Below are 15,024 nucleotides of genomic sequence, written 5' to 3'. Positions count from 1 at the left end.
AAGATGGTCTAGTTTCCAGGCTAGGTCAGGTCAGGTTAAAGTTGCTGATATATTGCACACTGAATATTTTTGCAGTTTGGGTGTTGCTGATCGTGCAAAGATTAACAGTACTACAACAGCAGATCACTACTACATTCTGTGGGTTTATTGCCAAGTGACTCTAGTGTCTCTATCAAAGGTCACGTGACACTGCTGTAGAAAGTTCACAGAACTTTTTGCAGAAGTCTTCATAAAAACTATCATCACTCCAATATATATTGGTTTATCCGTATTCATAAACGCAAGCCAATTAAAATGATGGCACAAAATTCTCTGCGGGCCTCATTACAAAAAAGAAAAAACACACCGCCACAATGTGACTGCTTCTGAAAACACCTGAGAAAAAAAAAATAAAAAGTATGATGTTTAGTGCAGACATATTTAAGCAGGCTCATTAGCTAACAATTAACACGGTTTTGATGCGACGAGAAATGAGAACTTAGTCATGTAATCTGGTAAAATGTCACATGAGAATCAATTATCATCTTTTCTCAATAAATTAGCGGAAGCACAAACTGTGCTAACAAATAAAATATCACTTCAGGCACGTGTTTAGCCACACCTAGCAACCTGGGGACAAGCTGCTACGTCTGACATGTTTTTATCTTCCCGGCCTGTTCAGTAACAAGTCCTTTCCCATCCTCGGTCTCTCCTGTAGGGTGTGTATGAAGACCTTGTTCAATTCCGCCGCTCTCCTCACATCTAGCCCGTTTTGCATTTTGCCCTTTCATCGTTCACCGGCTGGGGCCGTAACTCATCTTTTAGTGCTGCGTCTTGGGGTGACCACCTTCCACTCAACAACACCATTAAACAGGCAGATTAATGCCACTATTAAATCCACACATCGACTTCAGTGGCGCTCATCAAAGACAGTATATATGATGAGCAGTGTCAAGGATTTGATGAAGTCGGACTTGCAGGGGGCCAATAAATCAGTTGGGAATCTAACACTTCACAAGGTAGAGGTTGACAGAGAAGGAAACAAAAAACTGGAAAAATAAACCTTTGCAGGAAATAAACACGGCTGTGCCAACATTACAAATAATGTATTATACTTCTACAAGAGACACTCTGGCAGCAATAGATCACACATGATAGCATCATTATGGGCCCAGACATCAGAAGTTAACCCAGAAGCTATTGTGCGTGTAGCACTTGGATTAAAGTACAAGCAATTAACGCAGTTTAACTTTAGTTTTAACTGATTTCACGAATATGCTCCATGCTAAACTAATTACTAGCTTATAAATGGACTTCAACTGAGGGCTCCACAACAAAACAGTTCATTTAGTTGATTTTGCACTTCATGAATTCAAAAACTACCGTTCAGTTCTTTATTTTACTGTATTTTTTCTATCAGCTACTCGTACGAGTTGGTGCAGGTGTAATGAGATAACACCATACATGCATATTTGACTATAAAATCTGATCATATGTTTAATAATTTGAGAAAGCTTGAGAAAATTCACCAAATTTTGCTTATTTTCTATCGATACTTTGAAAGATTTTAAAGAGGAGTTTGTTCATATATCATGTACTCTAACATTTCTTTACTAAAGTATGGATAAATAGTTGTTTTTGGAATATATGCTTATGGATATATGCTTATGGAATCCTTTTCTGTTGCAGAAATGTATGCTGATGAATGAATATTTAATTAATCATACCTCATTTGCATATTTAAATGTACTACATACTACAAAAATAAGCATCTTATGTAAATGTAATCAGCTAGGTAAGATTAGTGGCAATATCAATTATATATATATTTTCTTTCTTTCTTTATTTTTTTTTTTGTGTCCAAATCCCCAAAATATACCAAGTAGTGGACAGTTCCCACATCACTTTTACCACTTGACTACATTTCTTTTCTTTCCCACAGGGTGACACTACCAGAGAGGAAGACAATGGGATTATTGAAATCAAAATCTCTTGGGGGCATGATTATGCTCAGCAGGTTTTGACATAAATGAATCCCAACCCTAAATGTCATGTGTTGGAATTTGAAATAAACGCAACATTTTTAGCCTGGAGAAAGTGTTACGTCACTTTTTATTAGCTCAGTTGATAGCTTTTGTGCAGGGCTACTGTCAAATGTTGCTTTGATAACGGTTAACTGAAACATGCGAGGCGCGTTAGATTAGAGGATGCATTTCAGTCAATAAATATTGGCAGCATGACAAAGAAAATGTGTATTTGAGAACAACGTGGCTTGTACAGTACTTGTTGATATCTAGTTGTTGTGTTTTTGCAGTTTGATAAACGCCTCCTGTCACGGGGCACTGATGATAGAAGAGCAAAATCTAGTGTTAGCGAGTCAGCTACAAGCCACACGTTCACAAATTGTTTCGTTAAATTAGCTTCTGGCTAATAGCCAGCTAGCAGAGCCAACCCCTCGTGCAAGGAAACGACATGAACGCTATGAAACAACCCCTATTCTCTAACTGGATACAGATCAATCTTATCCTGAGTATTCACTTAACAGAATTGACCTTGGAGCTTTCTTTTTCTTACATTTACCCACTGTATTTGTGCTCAACATGGCAGGCGAGGCTGAATTACTCTGATATGGCCACACATTGATCTGACTCATCTGTATGTGAGTTTACCGCCAAGAGAGTATTTTTTAAACCATAGTAGTCACAAGAGTTGATGGCCTGCTTTATAGAAGAATAATGAATCAAGCCTAACTTACATAGCGGTGACCAAATATACTGCAGACCTTATGCTAAGCTAGGTCATTGCTGGTCACAGATGATATATTATCCTCATAAGTCTTTGCCGCATATGTGTTTTCTTTCTCCAGAACAGAGCTACAATACCCAAAGGTACGTCTAAATCAAATAAATTCTACCAGACGCAGTCTACTGTGGATTTGAGTGCAATTTCTATGGAGCAGACTTTTAATCTACAGCCCACAGATTTAAATTTCTTTACGTGAGCTTGAAGCGACGGCAGCGCAGGAGAGAGACAGAGGATGACAGGACCGAGTTGAGATTACAGAAGAATGGGTCGGGAGGAAGGCAGGGGAAGGGGAGGAGGTTGGCGGGAGGGGTAGACAAACAGAGAGACAGAAAGTGTCTGGAGTTCATTCAAGGCTAGCTGTCGTCAGGCGCGGCGTCACCCATCACATGGGCCGAATGCTAAACGCCAAGCTCTGAATCCTGACCTATTTTCATCAAACTGACACAGAAATCCACAGAGAGGCCGTCTTACGCTGCTAACCTCTGTCTGCCTCCTAGACCTAGACTAGCTCAGCAAGCCATCACGCACACACAGATGCACACTCTTTGCGTGATCAGTATGCCATAATGTAAATCTGCTTAGCTGTGATTTAAAGCAGTTTAATGATGTTTGATTAATAATCTCCAAAATGACCGGCTGCAAATGATTCCCCCTCAGCTTCAGCTTGAAAGGCTTTTATTGTAATTTCTCCAAATATGTCGTTGGACTGATGAATATTCATTAGTGAAAATACTCTTCCCTGACCCGTCTTTGTGCTGACAATAGAGAGTAGGCATGTTGTTCTTTTTTCTGCATCTAGGCTCAGCTTGATGTGGTCAACAGACACCTTCCCAAGTGTAGCAACGGCTTTAACAGACATTTCACAAGACAATGGGCAAAGAATTCTGGTTTAAACACACAGCTAATTATCCTGCTCTTAAGAACGGCTTTAATTGTTTTAACAGGCTTTTATCAGCAATGATCAAAGCTGAATAACGGGCATCTCTAATGAAAACTGATTCAGTTGCCGGCAAATGAATGTGACTTGATTGATGCTGAACATCACCTCAACATGACTGAACTACACTGAGAACAATGCGCATTAAGGGTGATTGATAGTCCTGCAAAATGACGGAGTGTAGCTTTTTACTAATTTGCTCTGCAGCCATTAATTTCCCTCAAAAATGTCTTTTTGCAGCGTCTGTCACTAAACAAATGTATTTCTGAAATTCTACCGTCTAATGCCGTCTAACACCTTGGCTTCTTCTCATATCTCGCGTGCATAATTGTGGAGCCGTTTTTAGCTTTTGGGAACTGAGCCCAAGTTAGTGGTTTTCATGCAAGATGATTTTGTATTTGTACTCCAAACCACACCCATTGTCTGCTTAACATCGGATACCAAAAAAGTCATAGAGAGGCTACTTACAAAATGTAAGCATGGTGTAGTGGAGTATGAAAAGATAGCATTTTCATGATCTGTGTCCTTTATTCAGTGCTATACAGCAGTTCTGTTGTTTTTTAACACTGCTAACATCACGGCAGTCTAGAAATTACCATTCTCCCCAGAGGATGGATGGAAAATACTCTACTTCACCTTTGTATTTTATTTATTTTTTTAAATATTGATGATTGTGGCTTTGAGCAACATATTTAAACAATACCATATGAACTGACATTCACCTTCATTCATTCGTGCCCCCCTGCTGGAAGACCTTATCAGGTGAACGTGTTTGTCCAGTAATTTCCAACCAGAATGACTGCACAAGTCATCTGCCCCAATCATCTGGACACAACCCAGAGGAGAGTAAAAAAGAAGTTTGGTGAAAGGTCACAGTTTTCATTAAAATGTAGAATTGTCATTATCATGGTCATAATGATAAATGCAGTTTGCAAGTTTTAAACGGTCATATTAAAGGTAAAGTTTGATTTCTCTCTTTGAGGAAAGAGTACTTGATTGTACTTGCTAAGAACTGAAGGTCTGGATCGCTGAAGAATTTGATTCATTAAATAAAAAAGGCAATGTGAGATTGCAACAGGTTCCCTAGAATCTCATGTATGTATGTGGCTCTTAAAAGGAAATAATTTAGTACCAGTGATGCCTGGACAATGTAATGGTCCACTGAGTACATACTGGACATTTTTCACCATCAGACAAAGGCCTTAGCCCTAGCAGAGTTGGTAACTTCCTTATCTTAAAGGGCTCTGCATCTCAACACCTTTAATTCAGACATCTAGTATAGTCACCTGTGGGAGGTGGTGGAAAGCACCTTCATCATGCAAATCAGGCTAAATGAAACACACGTCTGACGGGGCTCGTCAAGCGAAAGTCCTCTTGTTTTTACATGCCCTCCACACTCCACCTCTTTAGAAAATTTGGGGCTGAAAAGCCATGATCCAAGTTGTCCAGCGTGGCTCAGAATGCTTCACTCTCCAGAGGCATTAATCACAGGGCTGATGTCCTCCGACTGATTACGTCCCATCAATCTTCGTTTGCTGAGCCCTCCAACAGGAGAAAGCTCTCATGACGATCTGATTAAAAATGTAAGTGACTCATGATAGGAGCACATGCCCTGCCTCGGAGTCGATACTCTGCGCTAGACAAAAGCTACGAGTGGGACTTATCTGCTCATCTCCAAATGTCTGTGTCCATGTGCTCGGGCCCAGATCCAGGCCTGATCTCAGCGAGGGGACCTGCTGCAAAGAGGTGAGGTCTGGAAGAGAACCAGTGGACATCTGTGTGTGCGTGCGCGCGTGTGTGTGTGTGTGCGGTAGACATTTGCAGCTGCAGACAGGAGGGGTAGCGACTTTGAGAGTGTCTGAGAGGCACATCCTGCCTGCAATTAAGGTGGAATCAGAGAGAGATCTGCACTGCCTTGATAATGAGCCTCATCTGAATTATTAACTAGAGCTGTACCCCCCGGACCTGGACTCCCATCAGGCCCAGCTACACAACAACACGAGCAGATGCACACACACACACACGCGCACGCACAGAGAATCTTCAGATCCGCAGAAACCTCTATCAAACCCATTTTAGCATGTACAGGAACTCAAAAACTAATCCCATTTGCAGTAAAAATAAGGGCAACACATTACTTGAAGTGGTCCTCACAAGGCATCAAAAGCCTATTATAAACACTGTGAGTGCATAATGATTTATTAAAATTGGTGCATAGTATAATGAGTACAATATGTGGAAAGTTGGGGGTGAATACTTTATGAGGCAACTCTGTCATTAATCACATTAAAATTTAGTGCAATTTCAAATGCGTGATTACATTATAACATTTTCTCCCTGAATCCTTTGGGGTTATAATCAGTTTGATGTTGCAGTGAATTGATCGACTGGGATGGTTGGGATGACTGACTGCACAGCAACACCCCGTGTAAGGCTTAACTTTCATGGCAATTTCAAAGTGAGAAATCAAACATCTTAGTGGAACTTACTGTTGCTGCATTGTACTCTCAGATTTTGAAGTTAACTGTTGCATGACAAGGACATAAAACAATTAGAGATCTCAGTTTTAGAGATCAGAGTTTTTTATGTTGTTCTCCCACTTAGCAGATAGCCATTGGTTTCCATTCATACCATGTGGTAATGAATGGAAGCCAGTGGCTCACTTTAGATTACAAGTAGCCGTTGTGCAAACCATGTCACTTGCGTTTTAGCAATTTGGATGCATGTTGTCATTGCTCCAGACAACCATTATTGTTGAGGAAATGAATGGCTGCCTGGAGCAACAGACAAGCACACAGCCAAATGTGCAAAACACAACAGCATGATTTGCAAAATAGCTACTGCTTATGTAAAATAATGTGATGGATTTCCATACCATACAGAATTAAATGGAAAACAGAGGCCGTCTGGAGTGGCTTTCATTTGCATGGGTTGTCTCGAAATGAATACATTCAAGTTGGCTTTAACAAAACTGACACTCATTCAAATTATATTTTAAGAACAAATTGCTCTAGTCAACATCAGTTTTTGTCAATGTTACATAATCCCTGCATGTTAACGCAACTGAAGTCTGCACTGCATTGCCTGACAACGATTATGCAACTTTGTCAAAAACTAAGGTTAGTTGGGGTTTTAAAATACAAGCACATTACAAAAGCCTATATTAAAGTCCACTTTCTTACTATTACTGTATGGCAATGAATTGAAAGCAATGGCTGTCAGGAGTTTCTGCCAAACTCCGACCAGACCTCTAGAAGTCAGATTTGCAAAATAACTACTTGTGATGTAAAGCATTTGACTGATTGTTGCTCCAGGAAATTAATGGAAACCAGAGCTCCATAAGGGAGGGCCGCAAGGGTGGAAAAATACATAAAAGTCAAAAACGACACAGGGTGCATTTGAAAATGGTCAGGAAAAAAAAGGCTGATAATACAGAGGTGAAATAAGGCTGCTAATAGATTAGAAACAAGTGGAAACCAGTGGGTACCTGGAGGAGCAGATGGTGAAATGCATTTCCGAAACACGCCAGCGCGGTTTGCAGAATTGTTATTTGTGATGTAAGCTACAATAAGTGAGATTTGTTCAGAGTGGTGAGGTCCTTTAAAGCTTATTGAAAATATACGAAGTGCTGACCTGCTCCTGAGTCACGGTCTGTCAGTGAGGACAGAGGACTGACTGTTGTTTGACTAGTGCTCCGCTCATCATCCGAGCCAGACACCAGAACATTTTGAAGCCCCGAGGTCTGGTAGACAACACGGAGGGGAATGTGTGCTGGGCCGACATTTTACGACACACCAGCGGGCACGATTCCCAAGATCCGCCTGCCTCACTGACTGCTCTGTGTCTGGACTCGGTTTTCTCTCTGGAATTTCCGTCTGTAGAGTGTTTCTCAACGTTTTATTCCAGCTGATTTATTCCATCTGATTGAAGTGTGAGGGCTGAGGGCGAGAATATTTTGTTCTATTCCAACCGCTATGACTCATTTGAAGAAGTGAACACCCCGCCTCCATTGCCAGTACATCGCTTGTTTACATCCCAGCCCTTCTCCAGATTGAAGTGATATCTTTTCAGATGCCTTTTGTAGCTCAGCATCAAGTGATGAGGCAACTGATCCCATTGGATCAAAATCTGTCCGTCTTTGCGTGGCCTCCTTTCCATTCAAGGCCTCAATGACTCTTCCAAACAGTTTTCTCTCCATTCACAGGACTAATCAGATGAGTTTTACCATAGTCTCAGATTCAACAGCCAACCCCCATTGCCTGTCAAATTCCTCTTCCCATTCCCCGCCCCCAGTTAACCTAGCGCCAAGCCCGCCAACTCAAGAGCTGCCTCTCCTTCTGCTGCGCTTTTGTGATAATAACAATAACTGTGTAGCAGTGCAGAGGGCTTTCTGTTGAGCCAGTGCCAGGCCGGCTGGCACAGGGAACCCTCTAAGCCTGTTCCACCATCTCCAACCAATTCCCCTCTGTCTGGGCTGGCGCTGGAGCATCACAGGCATTAAGGCTGCTATCAATGTGCTCAGCAGCAGGGGCCACCGCCACCACTCACTCACTCGCTCTATCTTTTCTCTTTCCACCTCTCCCGTCCTCTCCCACTCAATTCGGAATCCAATTCAAAAAAGGTTTTATTGGCAGGACAAATAATACCTTGTTCTCCAAAATGTCTCCTGTCTCCTGCGCGGTCTCCCCCTCCCCCCTCCCCCCGCTCTTTTGTGCCGTGCGGCTTATTTTCCTTCTCCATCTCCCGCAAGTGGAATCTCGGCAGAGCAAGGTGATGGCCATCAGCGTGGGCGGTAATACTTTACGTGAAGTGCATTGTGATGCATTACGAGCAGATTAGGAGCATATTAGACGTAAAGATCCACTTGTGCTCCCGGTAATGAAGGACATGGAAGAAGTCAATTTGACTATTTCCACGGCCGACATAAATCTCATTTATCGCGTAATCAAAACTGTGTTTGCCAGCACAGATACTGTGAACAATATTTATACTATGTGGAAAAAAAAAATATTTGATTTGTCTTCTTTTCACATTTCTGCAGGAGTTAAAATGTCATAAATAAGCTCCAGGTCATGGTATCTCCAAAAAAGGTTCGAGTTGCCTTTTTCGAACCTTTTTTGGATAAGCTCCTGAACCTTATGATCAACACGAAAATGTATGAAATTGTTCTGTTTAATCACACTGCCTATATATATCATGTTTCTGTTAAGTTCGTTACTAACAGTTCACCTGGATGGGCTGTAAAACTCCTTCAGGACTAAACCTTACCTTCATTCTTCTTGACGGTTTGGTCCTTACAGATGGTTAATATGCTACCTAGGTATGCATAGTCATTGTTTATTAGATACACCACATTAGACATTTAGTTAGGCATTTTGTTTTAACCACCCAGATTGTTTGCACAAGTGTAGCCTATCATATACAGCAACGCATCCAAAGCATAGAAAGCTACAAACTGCAGCAGCCAACCACCACGACTGCTCACGACTAGCTAGCAGGAAGCCATTTGATGGCGTTACGTCAGTCGGCTACTCTACTCCTCAGTAAGCGACACAAGCAGCGCACGTTCAGTTCTAACGCACACGCATGTACACACACCGTCTAGGGAAGAGTAAGTGCATTTTGGGTTTGTTTCAAATCAGCATTAAATAGTAATTAGGAAAAAAATGCCAAAGTGATCCCAAAGCAGCCAAGATTTAGTTCTCCTGCTCAAACTGAATCCAATGCAGCTGTTCTAGAAGTTTTCATGGTTAGTAATATGGTCTTCTCATATTTAGATATGTTATATCGTGAACATCTCCTGTATGTAAATGAGAAGAACTGAAAAAAAGACCAATATCTCCGACCTCCATTATCAACATAGAACTGAATTTACACACTTCTTGATGGTGTCACACTATGAACTTTGTAAAGGGGGAATATATGTCAGAGCAGTTGGGCATTAGGAATAATCATAGTCTATTTCTGATATAGTTATGTATTGCTGATTGCATTCCAGTTCAGTGACATAGTTCCAGGATGATCGTATTGTGCAGCCTGGTTCGGTGTCATGGCTTCACTGGGACACTCGATGGAACTGTGGCCAGTGTTAATAAAATCTGCCTCACTTATGCTTATGCTTATGACGACACCGTCAAAGAGCTGAGCTCAAACACCTACACAGTTTGTTCCAGATCTGACCCCATACTCCGTACTTTGTCAGGAGTTGTCAGGTTCAGGTGCAGGACGTTTACAACTTTTATTTGTGTATGACTAAAATAATATGTAGGAGAGAATGATGGGCAAAATAACTCAGTTAAAGGTCCGCAGCCAGACCTGGACCGGGGACGTTGTAGTTCATGGTTGAAACCTTACCCTGGTCCCACCAGAGCACTCCATAAGTACTGGACATTCATCCATGAGGAAGTGTAGCTGAAGTGATCAAAACCTCTGACAGGATGGTGTAGAAATGTGCACATTGCACATAGCTGGGAAATTATGACTCCCCTAAAATTAAGTCTGTAAATAAAATAAAAGCTCATGAATCTCTGCAGCTGATTTGAACGCTCACGTGTACTGCTGCTTGTTTTCCGTGTGTCGATATATCAGTGTCTGATTAGAACAATCGTACACCCACGGCGTGCCTTTTAACGTGCTGCTCCAGAAAGCCTTTAGGAAGAGTCAAATAGCTCCTACCTGCCTGCTGCCGCCGCCACCGCTGCTGCTGCTGCTGCTGAATGTGAGTACAGTACAGCCTGCAGACAGGCCACAGCTCAGCACATCTATTCCCACGCAGAGCCACTTGTGAAATGAACATAACAGTTGTGTGTATGCATGTGAGTGTGAGTGTGAGAGAGAAAACGCACATGTCCCACCTCCGCCACCCCACCTTATCGCCGGCGCCGTGACCACCTACAGGACTGAACTCGCTTCATGGGACCAAACACAGCCTCCCACCTCAGATGCAATAACAAACATGGCCAAAACGCTTGACCGCAATTACTGAACCACGGTCAGAGAAATCCATACATAGCGTTCGTGGCAACCTTGCAGTCACACATTTAAGTAACACTTTTGTGTGTGTGTGTACATTATGTATAACCACCATTAAAGAAATCCCTACACTGTCAGAGAAGAAGAGTGTGAATATGTGAAAGGAATCCAGTGTGCCAGCGTTAACCCTAGAGCTTGACACTTAAACAAGAGACTGACCCCTGACACCTAGGGCTGTCTGGATAGATAGATAGATAGATAGATAGATAGATAGATAGATAGATAGATAGATAGATTCATGCCGGTCCAGATGAAGACAAAGAACCCAGCGACTGAACTGAGCATCAGCTCTCAGACAGGATTACACAACAGCTCTTAAAGACTGCTTTTAATAGCAGGACTCTGACTGGATCGTATTTCCTTCCCATCCATCCTTCCATCCATCCATACACATACACACGCCCCCCCATCCTACACCACACCACCAGTGCTGTTCAGTCTAACCAGAAACAAGACAAGACTCCGGGAAGCTGTCGTACACAAATGCGTGTGTTTGTGTGTATGTTTTGAGTGATTCTGTACCTCCTTGTCGCAAATCTCATTAAAGGCGCCGCCAACTGCCACAGTCCAACATGTGCGTGCATGTTGCCTCTCTCTCTTTTTCTTTTTTTTTTTTTTTTTTTTTTTACTGGTTGTTGTTGAGGAGTGTTATTATGATTGAATCAAGTTGTTTTTCGTCTAGGCTCAAGTGCCTATAACCCGCCAATCAGCTTCCTCGTCTTGACCGGCCAATCAAAAACGCCACGCAAAGCTAGGCATCAAGCCGGGCATCCCTAGTCATCACAAACAAGACCCGGGGAATTAAACCCCCCACTTTCAATCCAATGTTTCCTGTTTTAAAAATGAGATTAAGCTGTGACTTTGTACTGTTCAGCTTGGAGCTGGTGTGGAAAAACTTGCAGTATGTGTGAGAGGGACAAAAAGGCAGTCATCAAAAGCTACTGTAAGGATATGACGAGGTGACAGGAGAAGCAGAGTGAGGATTTTAGATCAACTCTGTGTCACACACAGATGGTGATAATCCCACTGAGACTCGTGTTTCTCTCAGTGAGGCAACAACACAAAGGAACGGAGCGTCTTCGTCAAACGACATCAAAAATCTTCTTAAAGGGGATCATTTTAAACAAAAACTTTAGTTCATTACTCAGTACACTGAGTATTGGTTAAGCTGTAAAAGCAGTTGAATAATAGTGGACCTTTAAAGGGTCACCTTTAAAGTTTAAGGTAAACAGTTGTTAAAAATCTGGAGGTGTGAGGTTTAATAGAGGCGAGGGAGATGCTTTTGAGATGCATTATAGGGATTCATTGTAGAGTCTGGACAACCTCAATCTTCGCAGCCTCTGTTTTAAACCTTTCTCCTGTGTGTCACCCTGCTTTATGAAACGGAAAGGCTAAATGCCTCTCAACCAACTTTAAGATCACCACTGTGTTAAATAATGCATGTCTCCTTCGCAAAGGTCCTGATAGTACAGTGCCAGTAAATGCTAAGCGCTGCTATCAAATTAAACAAGATGGGAGCTTTTGAGACTGCTTCCCTGTTTCTATTACAGTTAACTATGAGTATCAATTTTAGAAAATCCTATTAATTGCTGTGTGGAGCCTTGTGGCGCTGCGATGGAACTCCCACTATGCACGAAACACCATTAAAAAAAAGTGGCAACAAAGCAAAAAAACATTTACAAATAAACATTTATCTGTTTTTTTTGTTTTTTTTCCTGACTATAAAAAAATGTCAGATTTAACTGTTAATTATTAGTTTTCCAGTTTAACCTAAAGTCCAGTCTGGCCTGTCTTGACTGATGTGTTTAACAGAGCATTTATTGCCAGATGTTGGAACCCTGCGTGCACTGTGAGCAGCTGATTTTGAGACTGTTCCTCTTGGTTTGAAAAAATTCCAAACACAGAATGCACAAGCCAAACTTTGGCAAAACGAGGGAAGCTACAGTGTACGGCCTGGAAACAAAAGACTGTTAATCCTAACACAGAATGGGTGGTAAATTTAAGTAGATTACAGCTACCAATCTATTAGATTAACTTCATATTAATTTGAATGTAAGGGATAATCTGTGGTTACATCTGTTTGCCGTGACACCCAATGTCATCATCTCTTGTTATTGTCATTTTAAGCTCTTCGCCTTGTGCCATGCTTTCGCACAGACTGTGCGTAATTCGGCGTGTGCGCTATGGATAGCTGGGTGGGGGGGCGGGGTGACTCCAAACGGTTTATCCCGAGCACCCAACCGGCGGCGCGGGTGAGCTCCAGTCGAGGAGGCGAAAATCGGACCGAAGGCACACTTTGTCCCCTATGTGACCCGGTATCGCAGAGAAATATAGGCTTGAAACCAGACACATCGCAACTGCGTCAAAGCGCGCCTATCCAAAAGGAACCGTGAAGAAGGGGTTTGGCTCCGTGTGGCTTCTACTATATGCGTAGGCTGCAATCTCTAAATACGATGAACCCAGTGAACCCTTCTCCAGCTACGCTCACCGCCCCTTTCCACGCTCTGTACTGTGGTGTGACATGGGGACATGACACTGACATAAATTGCTGGAACCAAGGGTCAATTATGTGGCTTTCAAATATGCAGAAAGGAGTTGTGCTGCAGACAGGGACTGAGGCTAAATATAATGTAGCGTCTCCACTAAAACCTTCACCATGTGGTCTCAGAAAATTCTTTCATGTGGCCTACCTTCCATCCGGCTGAACTGTTGCTGTCGCCTTTATCCTTGAAATATGGAACAAAGCGAACCATCCAGTCATATATCTGGGACAGGGTGAGCCTCTTCTCCGGGGCGCTCTCGATGGCACGGGTGATGAGATCTGCATACGACAGGTTTCCCCACGCGTTCCGCCGGGAGGACTTGGCTTTGCGCAGCTGGCCGGCCACGTCGAGAGCAGCCCCGGACATGCAGGCAGGAGCGGCCACGACTGGGGCCGGGGCGCCGGCAGGATGCTTGATCTCCGCCGGCGCGCCGCCTTTTCTCTCGGCCCGGCATGCGGGCACGTTGTACTGCTCCACTTTGACCGATGCCAGGGCCAGACCTCGACTCGCCTCGTCTCCCCCGGGGAAATCTTCCGGACACGGCAGCGGCCAGGTGCACGACCTCGACCGGCTGTGGGGCTCAAATTCCGAATCGATATCAACCTGATGCGCATCCATGCCGCTGTTCTCCATCATCATCAGCATGGTGATTTCTCGTTGAATAGAAGTCAAAACCGGACAAGGTCACTATAACAAAAAGCTTGTCAAATTTGGACGTCTACCAGTGAGTTAAAATGCACAAACTGGCCCCTAGTACAAAGAATAAAAAGAATCGAATTGTATTGTTTCACACACAGTGGTGATCAGCCAGTATGAAAAAGCCGGCAGCGATGTGGGATATTATCATTCTCCTCAGTGCAACAATGTGGCATCACATCAGGACAGATGAAGGTGTATCCGAGGCATCAACAACAGTATCAGTCTCTCTTCCATGTTAATTGCACAACACCGGCTGTGTGGCTGCATGCAGGACACAGCCGGTCAAACACCCATTATGAAAGCCAGACACACTTGGAGAATGTCTGTGCTCTCGCTCCGGCTGCAGCAACAGTTGATCCGTGTGACAGATGAGGTCCGGTGCAGGTTAAAAAGAACGCTTATCAAACTACCCCCAAATTAATTGACTTTCCAGTCTCCCCCTCAAGCTCTGATCCCAGCTTTTACTTGCGTCTTCCTGCAGATTGGTGGCTTCAGCTGAAACTCACAGCAAAAAAAAAAAAAAAAAAAAACGCTCTCACTCCTTTAGAAATAAAAAAAAAAGCGGGCTCTCATGAATCATTTATATGAAGCCGTGGATTTCCAGACGAGAAAAAAAGCCCCTCATGGATTTGATTTGGAGCATCCTCTGTCTCATCTCCACGTTGCCAGACGCCTCACTTGGTGTTGTAGATATTTCTACCTTTGTCTGTAGCTCTCCGTGCACATGTCACATGGGTAGCCCACAGTCTCTCCGCTGCTCTGTCTTTATACTACAAGTCTGTGTGTCTCTGAAGGCTTGAAGCCACTTAACTGTAGCCTGGAATAAAGTGGAATAAGTGCTGCTTCCATATAATTGGACGCCGCCTGGATCAAGTCACTCCCTCCAGAACAGGTTTACAGAGGGGGAGGAGGGTGCGTGTGTGTGTGTGCGTGTTTGCCTGTGCGTGTGTGCGCGCAATATTCCCGTTTTCAAACGGAGTCATTACAGCCGACGAATTCAATCACGGATTTGTAGTTTTCAGTCGCGTT

At 43.1% G+C, this 15,024-nt stretch overlaps 1 protein-coding gene across 1 annotated transcript in view; it reads right to left on the bottom strand.

Annotated features, from left to right (window-relative positions):
* The window catches only part of foxo6b (forkhead box O6 b), a 41,463-nt gene extending 26,439 nt beyond the window's left edge, over positions 1 to 15,024 (bottom strand). The window contains exon 1 of the mRNA XM_084563391.1: positions 13,444 to 15,024. Within this exon, the coding sequence (XP_084419517.1) occupies positions 13,444 to 13,941 (498 nt within the window). The 5' untranslated portion in view covers positions 13,942 to 15,024. The remainder of the gene's footprint in view (positions 1 to 13,443) is intronic.

The sequence above is a fragment of the Chelon labrosus genome, assembly GCF_963514085.1.
Source record: "Chelon labrosus genome assembly, chromosome: 16".
NCBI lineage: Eukaryota > Metazoa > Chordata > Actinopteri > Mugiliformes > Mugilidae > Chelon > Chelon labrosus.
This window is presented reverse-complemented; position numbering and strand designations above follow the sequence as displayed.